We start from the raw sequence: 25,984 nt of genomic DNA on the forward strand, positions 1-25,984 counted from the left end.
TTCAGCCATGAATCAAATAGCCACATGCCTGAGCCTTACATAAACACTAGAATGTGCTTTTAATTGTAGTGGTCTCTCTGCCACCTGTATTGCAGCAGTACCTTAGGACTATTGTATATGAATAGTACTGACTGCAGGATGAAATCGTTTAGAACTCAAATGGACAGATTAGTGTTTTGCTTTGGCCATACTATGCACTCCTGTTCATAAGTGTCATTTGCTTTGGCAGCTGAGTGACACCAGCATTTGAGCCCAGCTTCAGTCTTGCTGAACCAAACAATGAGCTCCTCATGATTTGAGCAAGTGTTGAGTTATTGAGCTTAAACAAGTGTTTATGGGCAGCTTTGACTTCCAGGACCACACATACACGGCAGAGGTGGTGTTTGGACTTAGGAGGATGATGGAAAGCATTAAGGAACAGCCTGGTGGTGAGCAGGGCTGTCTGTCACCAGGACAAGTTTTCAGGCTAGTATTCTGTTGCAGAAATAGAATGGCTTGATAACTGGGTTCAAGCCTTCACGTTTGTCCTCATTAGAACCTAGCTGATGACTGATGCTTGAGGTCATGTTTGACATCAGTATGATGGAGGAGCATAGTGCAGTGTGTGTGTATAGCTCATTATGAGGCAAAACTGCAAAAATGACTGCTTTCTGTGATGGATTGCTGGGAGGGGAAGCTGATCACATTACCTGAGCTAAAATAGGAAACAGTTGAGTAAAAATTGGCATGGCTTTTTTTATGGAGACAAGCAGCAGAAGCTGTAGCCTCTACAGAGTCAAACAGTCACACAGTGCTGCTTCTATTTTTGAGAACTGGAACACTTCTGCTGCTACACTGCAACATTTTCTGAGATTTGTTGTCTGAATCTAGTATTGCTCTGTACTTAAGAGTGCCCTAACCTGCTTCTGCAGTGCCAGTCAAATGTGTAGCCTGCTGTTAGCTTTTGAGAATGAGGGGAGGGAACTAATTATGAAGATTAAATAGTCATCGTTGTTCCAAAGTATTAATTTCCATGGTTAAATCTCTAGAGGCAGAAATAGAACAGTTGAGACCCCAACCACAGCTTACTTCCAGTACAAATACTTGTCTGTGAAGAGCGTTCTGTTTGGGGCTTTTAAAAGCAATCATGCTGAGACAACTCGGTTCTGAATTTGAAGCAGTTCTGCCTTGCTGTGCTGAGAGAGTTTTTGGGGGTTTGAGGCAGGGTCAGTCTCCCGTTTCGGAGAGGTTTTGCCTTCAAGTGGAAACAGGGCTCGACTGTCAAACCACCACCGGCTTCCAGTTAGGTGAGAACAGTAAATCCCACCCCTGGGTGCTGAGAGGGGCAGGACATCAATGGATGTTACTTGGCGTTTTAGGAGAGAGCTTCTGAACGAGTCTGGCCCGGGAACTGCCGTTCTCAGAGACCTGGGGGCTTTCTGCAAAGCTACGTTTATTAATGCCTCCAGAGAGAGGGCAAGCCTAGAGCAGCAGCCTTCACCTCCTGCCTGACAGCTCACAAAGCCCTGAACTTTGATTCCTGCTCCGCTTGCCTCCCCGTGCCTTGGCTAAAGCGAGATGTTACTTCCAGCACCTAACATAGTGGTGAAGTCAATCAGGGACCACAAGAAGGCAGCGGGCAGGGGATGGCAGGGGAGGGGTCTTCTCTTGTCCCCAGGCACTTCGGTGGCTTGGCAAGAGACCCTGAGAGAGGACCTATTTCCTTAAAACTCTCCCTTCTCCCTCTGCTCGTTGGGTTTCGGCAATTCTCCACACAGCTCTCCCTTTTTCTCCAGAACATTTAATTGTCTCGTAGCCTCCCTTGGTGGCAGTTCCATGTGCGCAGGTCGCCCTTGGGGGAAGCGCAGCCGTGCGCCTGTGGCCCTGCAGTAGCGACCCTTCACCGGCGCTTCTCGGGCTGCGGCCGCGGCACGGCCGGCACCTAGAAGTGCTGGAGCTGCTTTTGTAACACAGAAAGTCAACATTCAGGAGAAGAAAGGTAAAAAACGAAGCCAAACAAACCAAAACACTCCCCCGCCAAGGAGCTTGCCGTGGCGCCAGGCCAGGCACGACGGGCCTCCCCTTTCCCCCGCTCCCCGGAAGGGCAGGGAGCCCGGCGGGCCGCCCCCGCGGCCACGATCTCGGCCTTTGCGGCGCTGACTCACGGCACCGCCGCACGACTCCGGCCTTTCACGCCGCGCTCGCCGCGCCTTGAGTCACGCCGCCCGCCCCCGCCGAGGCGGAGAGGCGGAGCGGCAGCGGCGGGAGGGGGGACACCGCGCCGCGTACAAAGCGGCGCCGCCGCCGCCGAGGTCGCAGCGACGGCGGCAACCCGCGTGTGGGAGCGGCAATGGAGGGAGCCGGGGCGCTGCTGGCCCGCTGCCCCGCCGGCGGGCTGGGCGTCACCGTCTGCGCCGCCGCTGCCGGGCTGCTGCTTTACCGCATCGCGCGGAGGTAGGGAGCGGAATGGGCCGGACTGGGCCGGGCCGGGCGGGGCGGCGGGAAATGGCGGGCGGCGGGGCCGGGCGCCCTGCTCCTCGGCTGAGGGAACGGCCTCGGCGGGTGTGCAGGGCCAGGCGGGGGCTGCCGGCGGCGGGCCGGATTGGGGGTCGGCCCGGGCCTCGTAGTGGTGCCGGTGAGGCGTGTTCTAGAAAGGCACTGAACTGCCAGCGGCAGCGAGAAGGTGCAGGTAAAGGGCTGGAGGAGTCTCCTCGTTTCCTCTGGAGTTGCTTCGCGTCTTTGTGTGCTAGCACACAAGGGCTTGCCTGCTGTGGGAGCCGAGGCCGTTTCCCTTTCTGCAGCCTGCATTTGGGGTGCTGCTAGGGGTACTCGAGGTTGCTGGAGCCTCCTCGGGGTTTGCCCCTTTTGTTCGCTGAGAGGCGGCAGCGCAGAGGTGCTCCTGGCCTGGGTTGATCGGGAGGTGCAGGCGGGATTGGGTTGCAGCGGAGAGCGCCGCAACAGCGCTGGGAGTGCAGTGCTAAAACTTGGGGAGGGCTCCAGGGACATCCCCGTTATTAGTGACCGCATTTCCTTAGCCATGTGTCTGAGGTTGCACAGAGCCTCTGTGCCTAGAACAGATTTGAACAGACCGATTGAAGCAAGGCATGAAAAGCATCAGGAGGGAGGTCAGGATACAGGTTTCGTAGAAGCAGTGAAGCTCCATTTGGCTGACTCTAACCTGGCATAGTTTGAGGTCGGAGTAGCTCTTGCTCCAGGTATTTCTGCATTTGGCGTTCTAACCCAGCAGCCTGGAGCAGGCTCCTCGTCTATTGAGGGCTTCTGCTGGAGCAAACAAGGCAGTCCCGAGGGCTCCGTGTGCCAAGGTTCACTTCCAGTTTATGCTTGGAAATAAAGCGTATTTTTGCATCCCCGGTGAAACACTTAGGCTTGCTCTAAAGCGTTTACCGTTAACATAAATGATCAGTGGCATATTAGCCCACATCCGAGATGTGGCGTTTCCGAGGCGTATTTAGGGCAGCTATCAAGTACTGGTGGCCTAAAGCAATCCTCGGCGAGGCAGGCGCTGCTTCTGTGACCCAGTTGAGCTAACATGCCTTTTGAGGGATGAGATTGGATTTGCTTTGCTCGAGTTCATCAGGAGGTCTCTGGAATAGAGAGCATTGCTTCCCAAGTCCCTGAAAACTGCCCATGAGCTGTAAATGTGTGCAGGGAATGACCTTGATAATTCTTGGGAGCTGCAGTTCCCTCATTTCTTACTGAGCATTAATTCCCCCTAAATCATCGAGGGGGACACTTTGGAAGGGTCTGATCCAAACACAGGCATAATGCTGTGTTTGCCTTTGGTGTTGATGTTATATACAGCCCTGCTTTGCTCCATTTTCACTTGACCTGCCCTTAGCAGGCAGGTTGTCTTCACCATCCAGTAGAAGCGTGGAGTTAAGCATGGCCTTGAGTATATGTGTAAATGGGGACTGCTCACTGGTGTGTATGGGGAGTTGGAGGGAACATTAAGTCCACGACTCATCTGAGACACAGGCTAGTTGTTGAGCCACGTTTATCAGTGGATATCCCTGCAGGGTGATTTATTCTTTTATTGGCCTCCTAAAGGAGTCTGATAACCTCTCACAAAGGAACATTCTGTTGTATTGTCTGAGCAGTGTCGGTTACTTAGGTGTTGATCTCATAAAGCAGTTCACTCCCCACCCAGTGTTGTCTTAAGCAAAGATCTTTCTGCAAAACAATTTGTCCAAACCTGGAGTCTTTTCTAGCCAGTTTGAGTGTGGAGGCTACATACTGAGTGAGCACAGCAAGCAAGTTCATGGCATCACTCTGCACACTAACTCGGCCACTGCTCATTGCTCACTGTTTGCAGGGTGCTCTTTGTCCAGTGAAGCTAGTCCCAGTTAACATAGTGTTGGATAAGACCCTCCTTACAAGTGGTTTGCAAGGGATTGAGCACATGGCAAATGCTTCATTCTGCATTGTCTGCTCCTCCTAACTGCGTGTCTGACATCACAAGCAGCATGTGCTCTAGCTTATTGCATTCAGCTGCTTGAATTCAAGGTATATACAGTTCCACAGTCATTAAGTCCATATTTGAGCCTTTCCAAATGCAGTACTTGGTGAGCATTTTTGTTTGTTTGTTTTTTGTTATTTTTAGATTCCCACTCAAATGCAAGAAACTTAGCATCCTACCTACACATTCTTCCCAAAATGACCTTCCCCTCCTGCCTTCTTTTTGCATCCACCAGGTTGAGAACCTCTGGGTTTTTTTTTTTGCACCTATTTCTATGACAACAGATTATAGGTTCACAAAAGGAAGGATTATAGCTTTTTATCCTACATAATCCAGGATTTAGCAATTTCTTTTGCATACATTGTGAGAATGAAGGCCTGCTGTTTAACCCTTGGTAGCACTTCCTCAGCCTCAAAAGAGGAACCCCTTTATGTTGAGAGTGGTAGAGCACTGGACCAGACTGCGCAGAGAGGTGGTGGAGGCTCCATCTCTGGAGACACTGAAAACACACCTGGACACCATCCTGTGCAGCCTGCTCTGGGTGAACCTGTTCTGGCAGGGGAGTTGAATTAGATATCTCCAGAGGTCTGTTTCAACCCCTAGCATTCTGTAGTAAGGATTTGGGCTCTAATATTATTAGCAAGTTCTCAAATAGGGTTTGGCATTGGTTCTTCTTCTGCTTTGTAGCATGCTTATTGCAGGGCAGTTGGACTGGGTGACCTTTATAAGTCCCTTCCAACCCAAAGCATTCTGTGGTTGTGTGCATAGTGCACTAGTTTTTGACCTGTGCATTTCACTCCTCTGTTACCCTCCACCTGCTCTGTCATGCCATGGAAGGTAGGGACTGAGGTGTGGAGTGCCTCACTTCCTTGGGTGCCAGGGGATGATGCCATAGCAGCGTAAAGATGGAAACTGTGGCACTTTGTGCAGTACCAGGGACCTGCATCAGAGGATGGGGTTTAGGTTGTGCATGCTGTTACAGCCCCCTTCGAGGTGCAGTAGGCTTTGTATTTTGGTGGCTGCCATACTGAAGCCTGAGTTATATTTTCATAGCTTTTGCACACATGGTAGTGAGATGAAAGTGGCACCAACAGGTGCTGCTGTCCATCCTTCATGTGGCTGTTTTGACATGTGGTCGGTTTGGCTTTTGGAGAGTGGTAGCTCAGGGATGTCCTGGAGTAGCAGCCTAGGTTTGTGCCTGGGTTGGAGTTTGTTGGGTTTTTTGCCTGTCAGTCAGTGGTGGTATTTTTAACTGGGATCAGTTTCTGTTTTGAGCCCCTTTGGCAGTGAGCAAAGTTGAGTTGATTTTAAGAGGGCCGTGGGTGTGTGCATCTATTTTGAGATTAGAATCTGTCACCCTAGTAGCTCCAGCCATTTTCTTTCAGCATCTGGCAGGGAATCCTTTCTGCACTCTGGCTTTTCAGGCTTCTGTCTGATGCTTCGTCTCAAGCTTATCTTCATCATTAGTAGTTAAAACAGGAGGCCAAGCAGCTCTTGAGGGCTTGATAATTCATGAACCAAGTTTCAAGACATGGTCTGTGGAAATGTGAGTGGGGAAGGATCTTAATTGTAGGCATCCAGCTATAAAGGTGAGGGAGAAGCCAGGCTTAACTAAAGGGAGGGACACCTGCCTGTTTGCTTGCAGGGTGCCAGACAACTTCTGCAGCATTCAGATAATGTTTTGCTACAGGATGTTGGAGCAGCAGAGAACATTCCCTAGAGCAGGAGGAGCAGTTGCTGTCAACTGATGAGCACTTTGGCTGCTGTTCCTTGCTTTCCAGGCCCTCAGTGAGCCTCCTGCTCAGAGAAAAATGCTTTCTCTGATGCTTTAGAAGCTGTGCTGAGGGAGGAAAGCTGGTTTCTTGGAGTTAGGCAGCAAGTAGTGCTGTGGCAGGTGGGTCCACCTGCCCGCATAGCTGCTGTAGCCATTCCCTGCCTGAGCTTTGCCTGAGCAGCTGCCCTCTCTTGGAGGTGTGATTGGGATGGGTTCTGGTAAACCCAGATCTGGGCTGTGCTGCTTTGACCTGCCAGGAATTCCTCTCGAATATTGGACTGGGTGTCCAGACAAATGCAGGCCTCTTTTAGTGGCATGCTTCAGGGCCAGGCTGCTGAAGTTCTTTGCTCAAACACGTGCCCCCACCTGTTACAGGGGGGCCACACACACTGTTTCTTACACTGACTGTCACTTTAACAGGGTTGGTTTAAAGGCCCAGGGGCTTACGGGCCCAGGTTGTTAGTCTTTGCTCAGGTCCAGTGCATACAGGCTGGGGAGGACATGTTGATTCCTCACTTTCTTATCTATCTAAAGCTGGTAAGAAATACCTATTTGCAATGTCTGAACCTCGGGATAAATTGGTGTACCTTTGTCCTCGAGGGCTTTTTCTATCAAGCAATGTAACCATGAGCTCATTTCCCAGGTTTCTGAGCCCCTTCCCATGCAGTTCTTGTGGATCATAACTTCTGCTTCCCAGGCTCCTGCGAATTAAGCAGAGACTCTGCTGCACCTCTATAGTAACTGTGATTGTGGCGAGGCCTGGCACCCCAAGTATGGCTCTGAAAGACAGTGAAGTGGGCTGTTCACAAGGTGGTTCTGCAAGTTTTGGCATGTCCATGGAACTAGCAGAGAGATACGAGCACCAGACAGAAGTGTATTGCTCCTTTAGTAGTCCGTCTGTGCGCTGCCCAGCTGACTCCCTGACTCGCCATTAGGCACTGCATGGGAAGGCTGATTGTTATTCCAGCCTCTCCTGCGTTTCCCTGTTCCCAGGGCAGTGCTCTGCTCTCCATCAGCTGAGTTCACTTCCCAACAGGAAGAAGCCCACGCACGTGACGGTGAACTGCTGGTTCTGCAACCAGGACACGGTGGTGCCCTACGGGAACCGCAACTGCTGGGACTGCCCCAACTGTGAGCAGTACAATGGCTTCCAGGAGGTAGGTGGTGACAAACTGCCTGAGGGGTGGCCCTGTGGAACAGCGCTTGTGGGCCAATCCTGCTCCTTGTTCAAGGTGATGCAGGCCCGGTGCAGATCAGTGCTTGCTGGGCTGACAGCTTGCTGGGCTGACAGCTGGCTGCTCTGTGGCCTCAGCAGCTGATCGTTTGATCACATTCGAGGAAGAATCCACTCCACAGGGATGTGCTGCCACAGAATGATCAAGACACTCTGGCTGCTTCTCTTGCAGCAAAGGACAAAAAGAGTCTTGACGTTTTCACCAGTATCTCTTGGGAATCCTTTCTTTTTTTAAATCTCTGGAACAATTCTTCTCTGGTTTTGTGTTTTGGAAGAGCTGAATTGTTCTATTTAGGGTATTGAATAACAAGGCCTGTTTGAAGACAGAGTCCACCACCAGCTTGCTGTAGGCGTAGAGAACAGAGGAGGGAGGAGAAGATTTGAAGCATTTCAAATCTAGTCTAGTTTTTCACTTACATGAGTGAATGCTTGGAGTGCAGAGCTCCTGACAAGGCTTAGGGAATCTTGATACCTAGTTTTGATTTTTGTGATCTCATGTTTGCTTTCCCTCCTTGCCTCCTTTTGTTTCTTCTCAGAATGGAGACTACAACAAGCCCATCCCTGCTCAGTACATGGAACACCTTAACCATGTTGTGTCAGGTGCTACGACTTTCTGTGATCCCTCCAAACCACAGCAGTGGGTGAGCAGCCAAATTCTGCTTTGCAAGAAATGCAACAACCATCAAACCACAAAGATCAAACAACTGGCTTCATTCTCACCAAGGGAGGAGGTAAGTGTCTGTCAGGGCCTTGCATCACAGGAGAGTGTTTGTCCAAGGCATTCCCATGCATGTGTCTGCTCTTCCTGCTCTCCTTAATTCCGTGCTGCAGCTGAGCAAGCAGGAGAGACAGGGAAGAGCAAGGAAGGTTACTGAGCAGTGTTGTAAATTTGCCTGTTCCCACTCCAAAGCCAAAATGTGTTTGCCTGTTCTAGATGGGTGTTCGAAGCTGAAGCCTGAGCCCAAACCCAAACACTCAGATAGCTGAGATCAGCTTACAGTTCCAGTACTTGGCATTGACCCAGCTGAGCTTACAGGATCTAGTAGACAAAGCAGCCTGCTAGACACCCTGAAGCCTTCATAGATTTTGGGTTTCCCCAGGCCTTGGCTGTGCTGCTGTGCTTTTCCTAGTGGAGTGGGACAGGAATCTTGTGCAGCCACATCACCTCTCTGGTCAGGCATTTGTGTCTAGGAGGGCAAAGGGATTTTATAGTTAAGCAGCAGCATTTCCTGCGGAGCAACTTCTTGGCCTCCCCGAGGCTGAATATGCAAGGAAGATGGACTGGTGGGGCTTGGGGCTCCCCAAAGTTTCATGGAGAGAGTTTAGTCCTGCACTCCTCAGCTCTCATCCATGGTCAGGCCTTGAGGTTATAAGACTGCACTGCAGTGGAATGTGTTCATCCTCTGGCTTGCCTAACCAGTCTGCTTCATGTAACTGTAATGAGTTTAATAAGGCTGACTCCCAGGGAACAGATTTAAATCTTGTCGTGCTTAATGAGAGCATCCTCAATTGATTCCCTATTCTCAGCTTGTTTTCTAGTCCCTGTATCTTGCCAGACTTACCAATCTTTCCAAGTAACACCAGCTTTTACCCCCTTTTTAGGCATTCAGTGAACTGTAGTGTCTGTGCTAGCTAAGACAACATGGGACTGTGTTATCCAGCCTGGTTAGGTACGTGTGGCAGTGACAGCACTGGCCTCTCAGCATCGCTGGCCTCCCCAGAAGGGGATGAGCTTCCTGCTGCTAATCTCTCCCATGTGATTGCTTCTCAATTCTGTCTGACGGAGCCTGGGAAACTGCTGCAGTGAGGCCTCGGGCAGCTACTTCCCACTCCCAAAGAACCTGCAGGCTTTCAGTTGTGTGCTTTTGGTACAAGGATCTTGAGTGAGCTTGGCAGTGGGGATGGAAGAGCCCTAGAAGCCCTGAGATAATTCATGTGCCCACTGCAGTGACACTGTAAAATGTACCTTTGGCCCTACCCACTATATGCTTTTGTGACTGCTATTAATGAGCTCATCTCACCAGGGCCTTCAAACAGCCTTAAGTCTGGGGCTGAGTTTTGGAAGGAGCTTGTCTCCTTTTGCAGCATAGTGGTGGAAGGTGCAGTAGGCCTTTTGTGTTTCCTTATGAGAAGGGGAAGAGCAAATCTGTTTTTTTATCTCCTGTGTTGGATTCATAAGGTCTCAACAAAGAAAGCAAAATGCAACCACATCCTTCAACTGGGCCACAGCAGCCTTCTCCAAGTGCTGTTTTGTCTCTTTTGGGGCATGAAGGCTGAGTCTGCTGTATGCAGCGCTGGTTGTGTGGCTAGCCTCCAGCTTGGTCACTGTTTAGACCTGGTTTCAGAGCCTGGTTCCTCTAGACCCTTGTCCACCTGTCAGCAGCAGGCATCATAACTGGTGAGAGACATGCAGTTCTCACCTGCTTTTCCTCTCCTGTCATCTCACCAGGGCAAATATGATGAGGAGATTGAGGTGTACAAGCACCACCTGGAGCAGACCTACAAGCTGTGCCGTCCCTGCCAGGCTGCTGTGGAGTATTACATCAAACACCAGAACCGGCAGCTCCGGGCACTGCTGCTCAGCCACCACTTCAAACGCCGGGAGACAGATAAGACCTACTCTCAGGTAGGCATGGGGAGAGCTGAGGGCATTTAGGGGGCAATTCAGAGAACTTAGCTACCTCTGCACCTGGGTTTGCTGCTGAGAGTCTCTAGCTCTGGGAGCTCAAGTGTGTGGCAGAAGTTCAGAAGAGCAGAGCATAGTTGCCACGGATGCTTGTGGTGTCAGTTTGAAGTTTTGCTCTTGGTGGTGTCACTCAGTGCAATTGCCAGAGGTGGAATAATGAGACCAGGGTGGAAGAGAGATAGTGGACAGCAGAAAAGGGGAAGCAGGGAAGCCAGTTTATGAGTACAGTGCAGAAAACTACACAGTACAGGGGCAAAAAAGACGTTAGAACAACCTGCCTCGCTCGCCTGCCTGACCTTGGCTTGCTTATTTCAATAAGCACCATTTCAATACCTTACTGCAGTCCATTCACCCTCTGACAAGGTGTTTCTCCCTTCCTCTGCAGAATTTATGTTCATCCTCCTCTGCTGCTTCCATAACCACACCAGCTCAGGTGATACTACTACGGTTCTTGGCCTTCCTCAGCTGTGCACTCCTGGTTCTGATGGCCTTGTACGGGTCAGGCAACCCCTTCTCACTGAGCACAGCAGTCCCTGGCCCTGTCTCCTCTGGCCCAGCATCCCTTCAGAACAGGACTGGCACAAGCTCACCTGCAGACTTGGAAAATGACACATCAGTGACAATGGCAGGCTGGCAGGAGCTGCTCCACCTGCTGCCAGAGCAGATGGTGGAGAAGCTGAGTGCTGCATGGGCTTATGGCAAGAATCATCAGATGGCTGTTGCTGTCCTTGGGCTGTTCACCTGCCTCTTGGCCATGTTCTTGGCTGGACGCATCAGGTGAGTGTGCTGTTCTCTTCTGCCAGTCAGAGAAAAAGTGCATGAGGCTGGGGGGCTTTAGCTCTGCCTTGACTCAGCAAATCAGGGGGTAAACATTTGCCAGAATGGCACAGGTAGTACCAGGTGGCACAGCTCTTGTTTTGCTTTGGATTGCCAGCTAGCTGGATGGAGACAGCAGAGCTTGCTTTAGATCTGTGCTTTGGTTCTTTCAATCTAAGCCTGCTGCACTGTGAACAAAAAGCTCCCTGTGCAGCTCTGTAATCTGCTAGAAAATGGAACTCCTCTATTCAGGTACTTAGATAGCAGTGGGAAGGGCTGCAGGTGATACAGCTTTAGTATCTGTAGTAGTCTGTGTACCCTTCCCTCCTTCCCCAGGACCAAGAGGGGTCCTCAGTGTTTAACGTTGTGTCTCGTTTGCTTTCTTTTTGATGCAGGCTGCGGAGAATTGATGCTTTTGCTTCAGTCCTGTGGTTCGTAGTGATGAGTCTGCATTTAGCTGAGAGGTACCTGAAGATGGAAACACCCAGCTGGCTCGACACAGCCAAATTTGGCACCACCTCCTTGTGCTGCTTGGTGGGCTTCACCGCAGCCGTGGCCACGCGGAAGTCAACAGGCCAGCGGAGACACCGGCCCCGAAGGTCAGAGCCAGAGCAGTGACGCAGGGGGAAGGAGGAAAAGGCCTTGTGAACTCTTTGCGACTGGTGCTTCTCTTTCCTCTTCTTGTTTTCTCTTCCTCTGTTTCTTTGGTTTTTTAAACTTTTTAATTAGATAAGCAGTGAAGATTTTTTTTTCTTCCTTTCTCTATATATTTTTATTACTGTTTTTGCCCCCATCCCACTGTGCGAGCTGCTCGGAGCCTTTCCACTGCTGGTGCTAGCCAGGGAAGCTACTCCTGCTGCCTCCATTCTCCCTCCTGAATCCTCCTTCAGCAGTGCACATATCCAACTTCCCCAAAGCCAGTTCTTCCAGCTGCTGCTTCACAAACTGCCTCCTCCCTGTTCTGCTCCTCCAGCCAAAGAGATTCTGGCTTCTCCTGTCCTTCCGGGTCTTCTCGCTGCCTGTCCATCCTTAGCCTGTCACAGAGGAATCCTCTGCCTTGATCCTCCAGGGGGCCCAGGCCACCTCCAGTTTTCTAATGGTGCTGATTTTAATTTGGAGCTGATGGGCACTTGCCTCTGGACTCTGAGTCCTCATGTCGTGTGCTGTGGTGACACTGCTTGGTGTACAGGCACGCGAGGGGACACACACCTAGTCCGTAACCTGGTTCTTCTTGCCCTTCGCCGTGCAGCAGCACCTAACTGCATTTCTCTCTGCCATTGCCCTAGGACTCCTGCTTTAAAGGTGTCCTTAACTGCTTTAGACTGGAATGTTAAGAGGTGCCTTGAAAGGTTCTGCAGCTCAGGGGTCTCGCTGACTATCTGAAAGTATTCAGCTGCTTTAAGCTAAACTTTCAAACCTGCCAGTGGCTGTTGCTTTCAGTGCCACTTCTCTTTGGGCTTTTTACCCACCCAACACCACTGCTCCCCGAGGAGCGTCCGTTTAAAAGCACAACTGGATACAAATGTGTACATTCCTCCACTCCTGTAGCCTTAGAAAGTGGGGAAATTTGGGACTAACAAGCCCTGATCAGCTCTCGTTGTCCATTGCTCCTTAGTCAGCCAGCATGGCCCTTACTGTGGAGAACACAGGAGGATGTGCTATAGGAAGGGGTGGGAGGCTCAGCTGAGGGACTGTGGCGCAACAGAAATGGATTTTTCCTCTTGGAGGGGCTCTTTATTGAGGTCTGGCATTGGTGCTGGTGCTGCTGAAGAAAGGGTCTGGAGGTCGTGACTTGGTGTTGAGTGCCTGGCAAACCTCTGCTGAGAGCTGGGATAGCTGGATGTTACTGCCTGGGGAGGAAGAAGCTTTCAGCTGCTTGGGCTTATCTAGGATTGACTTCCTGGGACCTCTTAGCAGCAGTCTGACTATTTTGCAAGACACCCCACAGAGTTTCTCACTCAAATTTGGGGGTCTCAAGAAGAGCTAGCATTGTTGCAGATCTGCTATTTAATTCTGCTCAGAATAGTGCAATGGAATTGCCACACTAACCGTCTGACATAACTCAGTTGGCTGTCTTGGTCTTCCTATGTGTAAACCAAAACAATCAGGGTGGAGCTCTCACTGTCAAGTATTTACATTCCTTGCTGAAAGGTTTAACCAGTACTAGGTGCTGCAGATGCTGGTGAAATCACAGAGCCTTTTTAAAAGGAAACAAAAGATATTTTACAGCTTTTTGTAGTTCTTCAAACTGGAGTTAATTGTGAAAGCAGAAAAGGTAGCACTGACAGAAGCTCTGTTGGGGTTTTATAACAGTAAGCCAAGCTCCTGGCTGAAGGGTCCTTCATGTGCCTCTAACTGAACTGGCACAGGAAGGGGACGCACAAACCTGCTTCCCAATCATCTTCTCCTTTGGAACTCTTTCCAGTCTGGTTCTGCTCTTCCACGTTCCTGTCATTTATCAGTTCTGTCCCAAAATATTTGTCTTGCAGCTCACTGTGCCAGTTTGTGACTTGTTCCAGTCTCAGACCTTCAAAACACAAAGTAATGACCATTATGTCCCGTTTTCCCCCAGGACATTTTATCAAGTTCAGAGAACTATTTCAAAGTAAATACTGCAAGAAGCTGTAAGACTTCACCAGAGCAGGGAAACAAGCCAGAGGTGTGCAGAGTCCTCAGTGCTGGTGCCTCTCTCCTACTCTTCATTAGGAGCTGTAGTGCCTTTAAAATCCAGTCTTCTTCCTGTACCTGTCAGGCTGGGGCAAGGAGCAGGGTTAAGTAAGCTAGTGAATGAAAGGAGAGAAAGTGGCAAGGTAAAACAAAACTGGGCCAGTGTTGTGTGTGGATGTGCTGTCACCATCTGCTCAGCTTTCCTTTGATGTTTTCAGCCCTGAAAAGTCTCCACTGAAGAGCCCTTCCAACACCCTTGTTCTGCAGCCATCTGCTGCAAAAAAAAAAGGTGGGGGGGAAAAGCCAACTAATGAAATGGACACTGGAACAAATCCAATGCCAGCTCTGCCATTCTCTTCACAAGCTACACAGAAGACTCAAGGAAACCTTGAGCTAGTTTGGCCACTGAGTGATACAAAACATCTAGACTTTTTTCACCATTTCCTCCCTCCTTTCTGCTTTATTTCTTTCCAGTTTTCCCCATAAAGGTAAATGCAGAAGACTGATGGTTTATATTGAGCTCTGAGTGTCTCCTGCACTTACCTGTACACATTGGATTGAAAGGTCCTGCTAGCTGCTAGCACATCATCTTGCAGCCCTCTGGCATGGCAGAGGTGAGCACTTCTCCTGCTCCTCTGCTCTGAAGCATGTCCAAATGATGGCAGGAATCTTATGTTTAGAAGGAGATGCTGAGTTTTCTAGAAGGAGGAGGGGTGTGAGAGACCAGCTGTTCCGATGTGTGGGGATGTCATGCTTCACTGCCAGTGGCAATAGCCTTTCTTTTAATGGGAATAAAATTACTCTGTCCAAATATTCTTGTCCAGTAGCAAGGAAACTCAGTGGCAGCCTCTAAAGATGTTTGTCAGCCTCTTTAGAATCATAGAATCAAGCAGGTTGGAGGAGACCTCCAAGCTCATGCAGTCCAACCTATCACCCAGCCCTATCCAATCAACTAGACCATGGCACTAAGTGCCTCATCCAGGCTTTTTCTTTAGATGCTTTGCTTTCAGAGCTGAAAGTCAAGGCTGAATTAAGTTCCACATTGCTCTATTTCATGTAGCCTCCTGTTTCTTCTGAGCAGCTGTTTTCCTCCCTTCTTTTTAGCAGCACACTCATTGGGGGTTTTCTTTGCCATTTAAACGTGCCCCAGCTTTGAGCCCCAGGAGTCTGACACCTTTTGTGATGTTTGTTAAGTGTTAGAGTGGCTTCCTGTTTCTGATCTTCTTGCCTTTTTCTCCTGTGCAGTGCAGGACCAGGCAGTTGTGACAGGGCTGTGGGAAGGAGTGGGGTTAACACTGTGAAGCCTGAAAAGCACTGTGAAATATTTTATCTCTGCATACTGAAAGGTTTAAAATCTTTTAGTCTGGGGAATGTGTTAACTGCAACTGACATGCAAGCAGGAAATCCTTTTGTCTTCAGTTTATGCAGATGAATACAAATGAAATGTGTTTACAGCTGCACTGATTTTATGTCAGAACATCAGAAAGCTGCTTTGTTTTCTGGCCAGGCTGTACAGCTGAGGCCTTGGTCTCTGTGGTGCTTTGTTCACAATTTGTAATTGAAGAATTTTTTAGACACATCCTTGGAACATTTTCAGAGGTGAAACCAAAGAACAAAACACATATTGAAGTGTGGTTCAGCTTTAATGCCAAAGAAGCCTTTGTCTTTGCTCAGGTGTCAGCTAATTTTCCCTCCTCTCAGTGCCTCAATATGTTTGCTGCTGCTTTTAAAAACAACAGAAAACCTCAGAGCCTCAAACCCAAACTTGCAGCAGTTGAGTTCTTGGCAGTTTAGAAACTGATGCTGAGAGTCTCCTCTCTTTCTGCTTTTCTCACATGCTTTGTCTCTCATGCTCTTGCTGCTGGTAGAGGATGGATCTTTAGGAGGAGAGGGTGGAAGGCAGAATGCTAGCTGGTTTGGTTGATTTTTCTGCCAGAGGTGTTCAGATTTATAAGCTGCTGGCATTCAGTCTGAACTGGTTGTATCTCCTCACACAAGAGCGGTTCTAAGGTAGCAGTATTGTACTGGTGAGTGTTTCTGGATGAAAACTAGACAAACAATTGAACCACCACTGCTTTTACTGAGGCTGTTCTGCAATACCCAATTTCAGTCCCAAACAGACTAAACACTGTGCTCCATGTTTTCTAAGGAAGGTGCTCTGCCAACGTTGCATTTTTCACCTGAGGTGCAGTTAGGGAACAGCTCAGCAGTCAGCTCTGCCATCTAACTCTTTCCCCAGGAAGTCCAGCAGAAGGAAATCTGTGCTTCCAGCTCAGGTATGTTGGTGCAAGTCCAGTGCTTGAGCACAGGGCCCCCAACCTCATGAAGCTGAGGTGCTATTTTATATGACACTTGGGTGTGCTTTTCCTTCTGCTGAGGGGTCATAGGCTGAAGGGCTGGTAGCTTCCTAACGCAGCTGACACACATCCTCCAGAACCACTTGATCAGTGGTTGGAGCTTCATGTCTGCACTTTGCTGGACTCTTATTTCAGGCCACAGAGGAACATGTGGTAACTTGTGGTCTCCAGATGCAGTTTCATTGCCTGAAGATTCTCCCAGCCATGCAGGCCAGAGCCTGCAAACATCTCAACAGTATTAGAGGTTTTTAGGCCCAAAGCCTCTAATTTCAGGTGCTACCTTCTTACACCAGCCATATGCTGCTGTCTGGACCAGAGGATGGTGCTACAGAGTGGAGCCGAGGTGGTGAGGGATTGTTAGTGGATTTGTGTGTCACTTGTAACCCAGTCTGCTGCATCCTGAAGTGGCTCACTCTGGTCTTTACTCTCCCAACGGCTGTGGCTAATCTCAGAAGCATTTCGCACCCTGCCCAGCAGAGCTGGATATATAAAGAGACCGATGTGGGTTCATTAAGTGCCTTTCCTGGACCACATTCTTGACAACACTGTGTTACTGTTCTTCAGGGAGCCTGAGACAGCTGCAGCTTGGGACAGCAGTGCCTGTGTGTCTGCCAGGCCAGTGCCTTTGTCCTTCATTTGCCACCAGTGAGTGTGGCTGGGCGTAAGAGGTACTTGGGCTGCACTCAGATTTCTGGGCAGCTCTGCAGACTATAGAGGGCTTGAAGGAGAACCCAGAGCTAGCAACTGAGTAACCATCTCTGCTGCTGCTACTTCTGGACTTCCCAAAGCCCTTGCTGACATCAGTGCATGCAAAGTGACACCTTTGTGGTCCTCCACAGTTCTAAATAAGGTGTATTTGTGTCCTGTTTTTTACTTAGCTCCTCCTTTCCTACATCTGTGCTCTGCATGCCCTAGGGGACTAAGCTTGGATGTGTCAAAGGGTGAGGATGTTTCATTTTGGCTTTGTGACTATTTTTCAAGTATGCTGAAATTATGTGAAGCTAATAATCATGCTTAGGTAGTATAGAGAGTATGTATTGGTGTATTGTGAACACATTACTTTTTATAAGAGTAAATAATTTAATTAATAGTCAGATGATTGTTCCAGGCTGACTACACTCCTGAAAGCAGGGAGCTGTGGTCTGTAGCTTTGCTTTGGTTTTTGAAGAGGTGCTGTTGAAGTGGTGTTGCTGTCACATATAATCTGCCAGCTGACTCCAGGCATGCTTTTGCCTGCAAGTACACCTGGGGGCTCTTTGAGCCGTCCCAGAGGCTCTCCTGTGTGAAAGGGGCAGTACTTGGTCCTGAAGTGTACCTTGAGCCCTCCTCGTAAAGCCTCATTGGGACTGTGAAGTACACACGCGGGGAAGGAGTCCTCTGCCAGGTTTTGTCACATCAGTGAGTCTGGATTGCGGGAGATGAAGGATGTGTGGCTACACACACCCTTCTCTGTGTCACCAGCCAGGAGGGGAGGTGAAGGGAAGATTCCAAACATCAGTCTGTGCTCTAGAAGGTATTACTGCAGGACCTGGCAGCTGGAGTATTTTCAGCTCTAATTCAGCCCTCCTTTTCCATTCAAAGCAGGGTAACATAGGAGAAAAGAAGTTCTAGTCCTGGCAGCTGAACTTTAGCTCTGAAAGGCATATAGCAAAATCTTAATGTGTCTAAGACCTGTGCCCCTTCTTAGCACTGCTCTCCCCTCTCTGTGATGTGATGGCACTGACTGATGTGATGCCACAGACCAGGCGAGTGGCTGCTTGCAGGCTCCCAGGAGCTTGCTTATCTTGCATCCAGCAGCTTCTGCACTCCTGGGCAGCAGCACACATCCTGCCTGGGGAGAATGGTGCTGTTGCACATGGGTATCTCACAGCTAAATTATGCTGGGGCCATAAGTCTAGAGGAAGTATTTCACTCCATGACAGACACATGGTGCCCTGGCTGCCGCTCAGGGCGTGAACCTGGGCACACACAGCACACAGCCTGTGGCTGCATCCTGCCTTCTTGTGGCCTGTAGCGAATGACCTGATGGTAGGAGTGGGTCCATGTGCAGTCCTGCAGTCTGACCTGATCCCTACTGTCCCTTGTCTCTCTCTGTCCCAGGGGTGATGAAGCATCTCTGGTTAAAATGTGAACTAAAAAGGCACCCACCTGTGGTGTGGTCTTTGGGTAAGAGGGAGATACTGGGAGAGAGGAGGGGAGGCTCTACTGGGAGGCTGTGTTTCTTCAGGACACTGTACAGTCCCATACTATGTAACACTCTTCTTCAGTAATTTATTTTATTAACTTCTGAAGTGTCTGTGTAGCAGAGTTGTGCCCAACTGTCGAGTGCTGTGATCATTGTAAACACTCATTCAGACCTGCAGGCTTTGATGTTCACAATATCAAGTTCTGAAATAAATGGCTTCCGCCCTGTTTCCACAACCTGTTTGACTCCAGAGCCTTTTTCTTTTCCCCTTCTTCCTTTTTTTGGTTCTTCACTGTTACCAGACCCTCTATTATAACATGCACAAACGGCTGGGAGCTATGCAGCAAGCAGTCTGAGAGCAAAGGCAGCTGCACTGCTGCATGCCAGGGCTGTGTTGTGCCTTCTGATCCTCTTGATCTCCTTGCCTTTTACATCTGCTTCTGAAAGAAGTTTTAGTTCAGCTGGCCATTTTCAGGCACAAAGCACATGCCCATGACAGCAGCTCTGCTGCTTAGCAGCATCTTGACATGACTGGAGAGCAGAGCACATGGAAAAGGAACAGGATTCTGCATGTTGCAGGAATATATGTTGTTAAGAGCAGATCAATATTGAAGCCATTCTTTGGTCAGCACCCAACCCTAAAGCATGAATATGTTAGGCTTCAAACTTTTCATCCCTTCTTTGCTAACTAGAAAGATTTCTTTTCTGGGTGGTGCAAAACAAATGGTTTGTCATATGCCCGGAGGATCTAACTGCACTAACTTGATGAGGTTGGGAAGTGAGGCCATTGAGCAGCAGAGCCCATGGAAGTCTGATCTAAAAAAAACTCCAGTCCCAGGGCAGAGATTGTGTTTGAGTGGTCAATTGTAGCATTTTGCAGACCATTAAGTGTAAAACTACCAAAAGCCAAGGCCAGATAAGCTGTTTGCCCCTGCAGCAAGGAGCTGTGTAAAGCTGGATGTGTTAGCCCAAAGACAGAAAAGGTGCAAAGTTAGCACAAAAGAGCTCTGCTGTCCACAGCCCATGCTCTGGTTTGGCCTGTCACAGGCATGGCAGAGTGAGTGGCAGATACCACTCTGGTGTGACTCATGCCATAGCCCTTAGCTGCACTCTTCATCTCCTTTCACCTTTGTTCTCTCTGACCGAGCTGAGGTGCACAGGTACATCTGCTGCTTACACCTCTGTGTGTGGTGGGGCAGATGTCTCTCTGGGTGTGAACTGAAGGCTTCTGCATGTTTGTGAAGTGTGACACCATTGCCAGGCCCCTGGAGCCTGAAGGGGTTGGGCAGTTGCTGCTGCACGACTGAGGAGTTCCTTGCTGCTGACAAAGGCAGGTCCTGCTTGCCAGCCCCAGGAGGTTGGGTGGCTCAGATGTCGTCCAGCCTGGTTGAGCTGGTTGGGATGGTTGAAGTCTGCCTCACACTAGCAGATAAGTAGCTTTATGAGCTCTTTTAAATTGCAGTCTTAACTCTAGGCTGCTGCTTCTGGACATGCTAGCACTGCATCATGTTGCTGCAGCACCTCTTGAATCTCCCAGAGGGAACAGCACAAGCAAAAATCACCTACCTCAGTGCAAGGCTGAGGTACTTGAGTTCCTTCACCCTCTGCTTCACTGCTGGCTGTGTTGCTGCTCTCATCTGTCTTTTTTCATCAGAAGTGAGCTTAAACCTCCAAATGTTGCAGCTTGATTAGATCCTGCAAAGCCTGAACTTTCTGTCTTAAAATACATACACTCCATACTAGTATGGTGTTAGTACTTGATGGTGACTCCTTTGACTGGAGTGTTGCCTGTTTCTGAACAAATACCTTGCAGGAGATCCTGGAGAGCTTTTGTTCATGTCCTAGATTCTTTCATGTATTTTAACTCAGTTGTTAACAATACAAAATTCATGTGCTTTGAATATTGCCACCTTCTTAGGATGCTCATTTTGATGGTGTAGGGACCCAAGTGAGGCCCCAAAGCTGACTCCTCATTTCTGATGCAATGTGGTCAGCTAAACTCTACACACAGACTAAGATCAATAGAAATAAGGTAAAAATAGGAGTAAATTTTGGACAGATTGTTCATCTCTGGTTGATTATTAAATTGTAAACCACAGCAAAAATAGGTGATGAGAGGGGGGAGTCAGAGCTGAATGGCTACAAAGTCTCTTTCCAGTTAATTTACCGGTGGAACAGGCGTCAGGTTGTGTCTGCAGTGATTAAAAACCGAGCCAACTGGCAGAGCTCCCCTTCCTATGTTTTGTCTGTGCTCTCTCCTCTTGTTCTCAAGTTGGACGTGCTGTTCTGCAGCTCCCCTCTTTCGCTGGGAAAGAACCTCTTGCAAGCAGCTCACAGCTCTGGAATTGCCACTGCCATTGCTGTTGCCAGCTTACAGCTCTGCCCGGCACAGCAATGGCAGTTGGGTCTTGTGCACTAGAAGCAGAGGAGCTGCAGGAGCACAGCTGCCTCTCAGTGGCTGCACTAGTACGTATTCGTGGCTAACTGTGGTGCACAGCATTAGTAGGATTGGATACACAGGACTGGGGGGGTTGCAAAGGCCAGGTTTGTGTGTCTTTTATCACACAATTTTTATGTGACTCTAAAAAAGTCTCAAAAGTCTTTTTGCTCTTCTCTCCCATCTGTAAAATGAGGGCAGTGAGTCTTCATTACCTCACAGAAGTATCATAAAGGCCAAGAGGCTGGAATGTTAGTTTTAAATCAGGGCTCTTGTGCCTAGATCTAGGTACCCATAAAAAGCCTTCTCTTGATGCTGGCATCAGAGGTAAGATGTTGATTCTGGTTTGCAAAGAGAAAGAGGAGTAGAGAAGTGCTTGCTTCCTGCAGCCAGTGACATTTCTAAGCCTGTCATTTGCCTGTGCACACAGCAAATGTCAGATGAGCTCTGTTGTTGGTCCTGTGTCTATCTGGACTATGTAAAGCATTCTGGTGGTCTCTAGGGAATTTTCTCACCTAGGGAGAGAGCCAAGCTGCTGTGTCTGCTTGCGCCTGAGTTCCTGAACTGCTGCACCCTGTATTGGACGCGTTGGTGCACGATAATTTAAGTCAAGTAGTTCTTTTCCTCCCCAGTTCCAAAGGTGTAGGACCGTTCCCATAAACTCTGAAGCATTTTGCATCTTGCCCTCCTGCCCTGAGAAATGAGTACAAACTGCTACAAATCAGGTGCTCATGCAAGGAGTACAACCAAGAGAGGGGTTACTGGAATGTACTGGTTGCTGAATGTTTACCCTGTGTCATTTGCAGGTACCTTGCTGGGGATTCAGTTACCCTCTTCCCCAGTGGCACTGGGACTGGCTTCACTTCCTCTGCTACGTCTCTCTTTGTCCCAACACCACCCAGTATTCTTCAGCTGACAAACCAACAGCTCTTCAGACCTCCACACAGAACTACTTCTTCCTCTCTTCCTGGTCGTCTCAACAGGGCACTCTCACTGGGTACCATCCCCTCCTTGGCCAGAGCAGGTACATGTGCATGACACTTTCTGTCCCAGTGGAAATGGCAATGCTTCAGGAGGAAAAGGGCTGTGAGGTACCCACGTGCTATAATCCTCTTTGGGGATTGCTGCTCCTGTGGCACAGTACCCAGCACTGGGGATTGGCTTTTGGCATGAAGAAATGGTGCAGCATACTGTTGCCTTCTTGGGGCAGTAAAAGGTCTCACTGAGTGCTCGCCTGCTGTGAGTTCACTGAAATCCAGAGGCTTCTCCAGATGTTTGTGGCAGTATGGCAGGAGCTACAGGGGTTGGGAATGGAGAAAGGCAGCTTTTGGAAGTGCACTGGAACATTAGGGTAACTGTCTGGCAAGAGTAAGCACTCCCTTCTAGCTGCTTTGTGTAGTTGGCTTTTCTTGCTGCAGCTGGAGGCAGCAGAGCTGAAGGCAGGCCCTTCTCAGTCTGCAATTGATATGGATTAGCACAACTATGGAAGCTGCTTTTGAGGCCTCGTTTTCTCTTGGTTTTAAGGGCTTTGTGTGATCTAGGGAAGATTTGTAGGCCTAAGGAAAGACTCTCAGTAAGCCCTCAGTTTTACTGTGCTTGAGACTAACAGATGGGAAGTGGCATTCAAATGCTATTCTCCATCCAAGGAAAGCTAAGCTTTCCCATGTCGCTGACTGATTGCCAGAAGGTCAGAGGCCAAAACGTGGCAGTTTCTAGGATAACACTGCAGCAGAGAGCAGCCTTGCAGGGAGATTTTAGGTCATTCAGCATTTCTCTGTCTCACACTGCCAGCAGTTTGGCAGATCTACCAAGAGAAAGAGAAGCTGTGCAAACCTTCTAGCAGCACGGCAGCTCTTGGCACAGCCTTCACCTTCCTCGTTCCCAGACTGTCCCTGGCAAGGCAGGTGCAAACCCACCAGATGGAGGGATTCCCTCTGCATGCTGAGCCACCCTTGTGAGGGCTCTGCTTTCTTTTGCTGGGGTGCAAAGCCAGGCAGTCTGGAGAGAGCATGCAGGGCAAACAGCAAGGTTTTCCACTTCCAAAGCTGTTTGCCTATCATTATGTAGATCAAGTGGCAAAGTTAAATAATTGACTGCAACTCTGAGGTTTTCCTTTTCTTCCCCCTGACTTAAGTACTTGTCATTGAATTTTGTTCTTCTTTCTCTCTGTCTCATTTATTATGGCTACTGTGTCTGACAGCTAGCTGGGAGGCCATTTCACCCTATGATCTCACCTACCCTTAAGGCTGTCTTCATGAGAAAAGGATACAACCACCTTTCACCTTCTTCCCTTTAAAGCAGAGGCAGGGCAGGCTGTGATACAGTCACAGGCTTGTTTCTGGGCTCTGCTGGACAGATTTTTTCTGCTGGATTATTTTTGTTGCTGGCACATAGCTTACCCAGGAAAAGAGGGATGTTTTTTCCTACCTGTAGTCACCACCCACCCTCTGAGATGTTGACAAGATGATGCAGTTACTGCAGGCTGGACCTCCAGTACCTGAGCCAGTGGGATTCAAACTCTTTCATTTTTGCCTTTTAGATTCTGGCTACTTGTTCAGCGGCAGTCGGCCAGCCTCGCAGTCATCTCAGTCCAAGGAGTCTCCTACATCAGGTAAAGCACTGAACCAGGCCTTCCCTTGCAGAGCAACTCTGCAGGATTTGCAGTCAGTGGGTTGCACACGTGATCCAAGTTTCATGCTTTCCTTCCTGCTCACATCTTAGTGAAAATGTCAGGTTTTGCTGTTAGAAATGCTGCAGAGAGAGAATTCCAACTACGAGTGGGGTTCCCTTAAGGTGCTGTGTGTGTTGGGCGACCTTTCCCTGGGAGAGCTCTCAGTGAAACCAGACAAAGCAAGGATCCCCCTCCCTGCCTAACAGCTGACTTGAGACAGGAGACTTGAAACTCTTCCTAGGGCAGCTCTTCTGTTTCACTTTCCTTCCCCAGCCCAGGGAACTGCTGATTTAGCTACCCTGTCTGCCCTGCCCTTTTGCTCCCCTGTCCTCCAGTGATCTGTCTGTTGCCCTTCTGACCCCAAATGCATCTTTGTCTGTTTGTGCTGCTTAAGTCCTTGCTGCTGGAAATGCAGTGACAGCCTAGGCTAATGCCATGTGCAGACCTCCTTCCATCCTTATAGGCTTTACCAGCCTCAAAGGAGATGCCAGAATGGTTAGTTTGGTTAACTTAACAAAACCAGCCTGTGTAATGCAGGCTCTCCTGAAGGCACACAAGTGAGCAGGGAGATAGCTCACCTGGCTCCTGATAAAGCCATTTCTATTCTAAGTCATTCCTGAGTGTACCAAAGTGCATGGTGAATTTCTCCAGCTTTTGCAGTGGCAGAACTGGAGCGAATACAGAATTTAAGTACAAGATACATTGGGCATTAGAATAGAATAGAATCGAGCAGGTTGAAAGAGACCTCCACAGTCATCCAGCCCAACCTAGCACCCAGCCCTGGCCAATCAACCAGACCATGGCTCTCAGTGCCCCAGCCAGGCTTGGCTTCAACACCTCCAGCCACGGCCACTCCACCAGCTCCCTGGGCAGCCCATTCCAGTGCCAATCACTCTCTCTGCCAACAGCTTCCTCCTAACATCCAGCCTGAACTTGTCCTGGCACAGCTTGAGGCTGTGTCCCCTTGTTCTGTTGCTGGGTGTCTGGCAGCAGAGCCCAACCCCAGCTGGCTACAGCCTCCCTGCAGGCAGCTGCAGACAGCAATGAGCTCTGCCCTGAGCCTCCTCTGCTGCAGGCTGCACACCCCCAGCTCCCTCAGCCTCTCCTCACAGGGCTGTGCTCCAGGCCCCTCCCCAGCCTTGCTGCCCTTCTCCAAACACCTTCCAGTACCTCAACATCTCTCTTGAATTGAGGAGCCCAGAACTGGACACAGCACTCAAGGTGTGGCCTGAGCAGTGCAGAGCACAGGGGCAAAATAACCTCCCTTGTCCTGCTGGCCACACTGCTCCTGTGCCAGCCCAGGATGCCATTGGCTCTGCTGCCCACCTGGGCACACTGCTGCCTCCTGCCCAGCTACTCTCTACCTAACTCCCTTTCCCCTTTCCTGTAGAATTGTTAAAGAAAGCTCTGCTCCTTGTCCTGGGATTACACTACAGCCTCTCTGTGGGGATGTTTGCCTTGCAGAACACTTCTCCCTGCTGTCAGGCAGCTGTGCTCTCTCCCGCATCCCTTCCCCGGCCCCGTCGGTGGCTGGCTCTGTGACCTCCAGCTCGGGCTCCCTGCGCTACCGCCGGCCGCTCATCAGCCCTGCCCGCCTCAACCTGAAAGGACAGAGGCTGCTGCTGTTCCCATCTCAGAATGAAGCTCTGCTCACCCCAACTGGCTCAGAGGAGCACACTCACTCAGACAGCACCATCTTTCCCACTGAGCTGCCCTCCTTTCCAAAGAAGAAGCTCAGCGAGCAGGGAATGCACGGTATGCTGGCAGCCTGCTGCACTCCTGGGATTGCTCTGGTGGGAAGGAGTTGACCACACATCATCTGGGCCATGCAGCAGGTGGCAGACCTTCAGGAAATCCCAGATGGTGATGACTGGTGGGTGACCAAAGCTCCCTTAGGAATCCACTGGCCTAGAGAGACTCTGTCTAAACAGCTGTCCTTTGCTCACTGGGTGGTGCCCCAGGGATACTACTGCCACTGCCTTCACCCTTGTTTGTTTGGATATCTGCTAACCACAAGTGTGGGGATCCTGATAGGGGCAGAGCTTGAGACAAGCATGCAGGCAGCTTCTGCTGCACAGCACTGAAATTGGCATTTCCTTTCTAGCTCCTGCCCTCAGTGCTCTCAGGATTTTAGCACACAAGCACTCATTACTCAAGTCTAGCTTTAGGTTGGTAACTTCTGCTGATGCCATCTCAATCTTCTTATCTTTTTCTCCTGGCAGATATGAGATCTGCTGTGGAAGGAGGGAGTATCTGCAGTGATAATTCCATCAAAAAGGAGGATCACTCATCACACTCATCTACCTGTGTGGTAGACACAACCACCAAAGGGGAGGATTTGGCAGGCTGGAGAGGTAGGTGCAGGCCATGTGATTGCTTCATGTGTGTGTGAGTGTTGCTGTGAGGGTATATGAGATCTTTCTTGTTCTGTAGTAATGATCTTATCTTGAGATCAAATATGAAAGTAGTAGCAAAATGGAGCTTCTGTCTGCTATGCTTGGACCTTAATAAGGCTATTCCTGTGTGGAGAATGCTGACAGAGTGCTAAACTGAGACAGAGGGAAAGGGCTGGGGGTGTAGGTGTTGAGAAGAGCAATGAGATGAAAATAGAACCAAAGAGAGCAGTGGAATCTTTCCTGACAGGAAAAGTCCTTCAGCAGTGTCTGCTGTGAGAGTGCTGGGCAAAGAGAGAGGAAGAGCA

At 49.6% G+C, this 25,984-nt stretch overlaps 1 protein-coding gene across 2 annotated transcripts in view; it reads left to right on the forward strand.

The window, feature by feature from the left end:
- Positions 1 to 1,970: 1,970 nt before the first annotated feature.
- The window catches only part of TMEM201 (transmembrane protein 201), a 28,311-nt gene continuing 4,297 nt past the window's right edge, over positions 1,971 to 25,984 (forward strand). The window contains exons 1-10 of one of the 2 annotated variants that reach the window (XR_010308496.1): positions 1,971 to 2,433; positions 7,267 to 7,387; positions 8,001 to 8,195; positions 9,914 to 10,090; positions 10,536 to 10,927; positions 11,362 to 11,565; positions 21,419 to 21,636; positions 23,152 to 23,223; positions 24,748 to 25,156; positions 25,506 to 25,534. Coding sequence is in view for 1 of the 2 variants with exons in the window: in XM_064171699.1 (XP_064027769.1) it covers positions 2,330 to 2,433; positions 7,267 to 7,387; positions 8,001 to 8,195; positions 9,914 to 10,090; positions 10,536 to 10,927; positions 11,362 to 11,565; positions 21,419 to 21,636; positions 23,152 to 23,223; positions 24,748 to 25,038; positions 25,506 to 25,637 (1,906 nt within the window). In the remaining variant the exon portion in view is untranslated. Of the gene's footprint in view, positions 2,434 to 7,266; positions 7,388 to 8,000; positions 8,196 to 9,913; positions 10,091 to 10,535; positions 10,928 to 11,361; positions 11,566 to 21,418; positions 21,637 to 23,151; positions 23,224 to 24,747; positions 25,157 to 25,505; positions 25,638 to 25,984 lie in introns of those variants that run through there. The other variant, XM_064171699.1, reaches the window with a different exon arrangement.

Source organism: Pogoniulus pusillus, chromosome 36 (assembly GCF_015220805.1).
Source record: "Pogoniulus pusillus isolate bPogPus1 chromosome 36, bPogPus1.pri, whole genome shotgun sequence".
Taxonomy (NCBI): Eukaryota; Metazoa; Chordata; class Aves; order Piciformes; family Lybiidae; genus Pogoniulus; species Pogoniulus pusillus.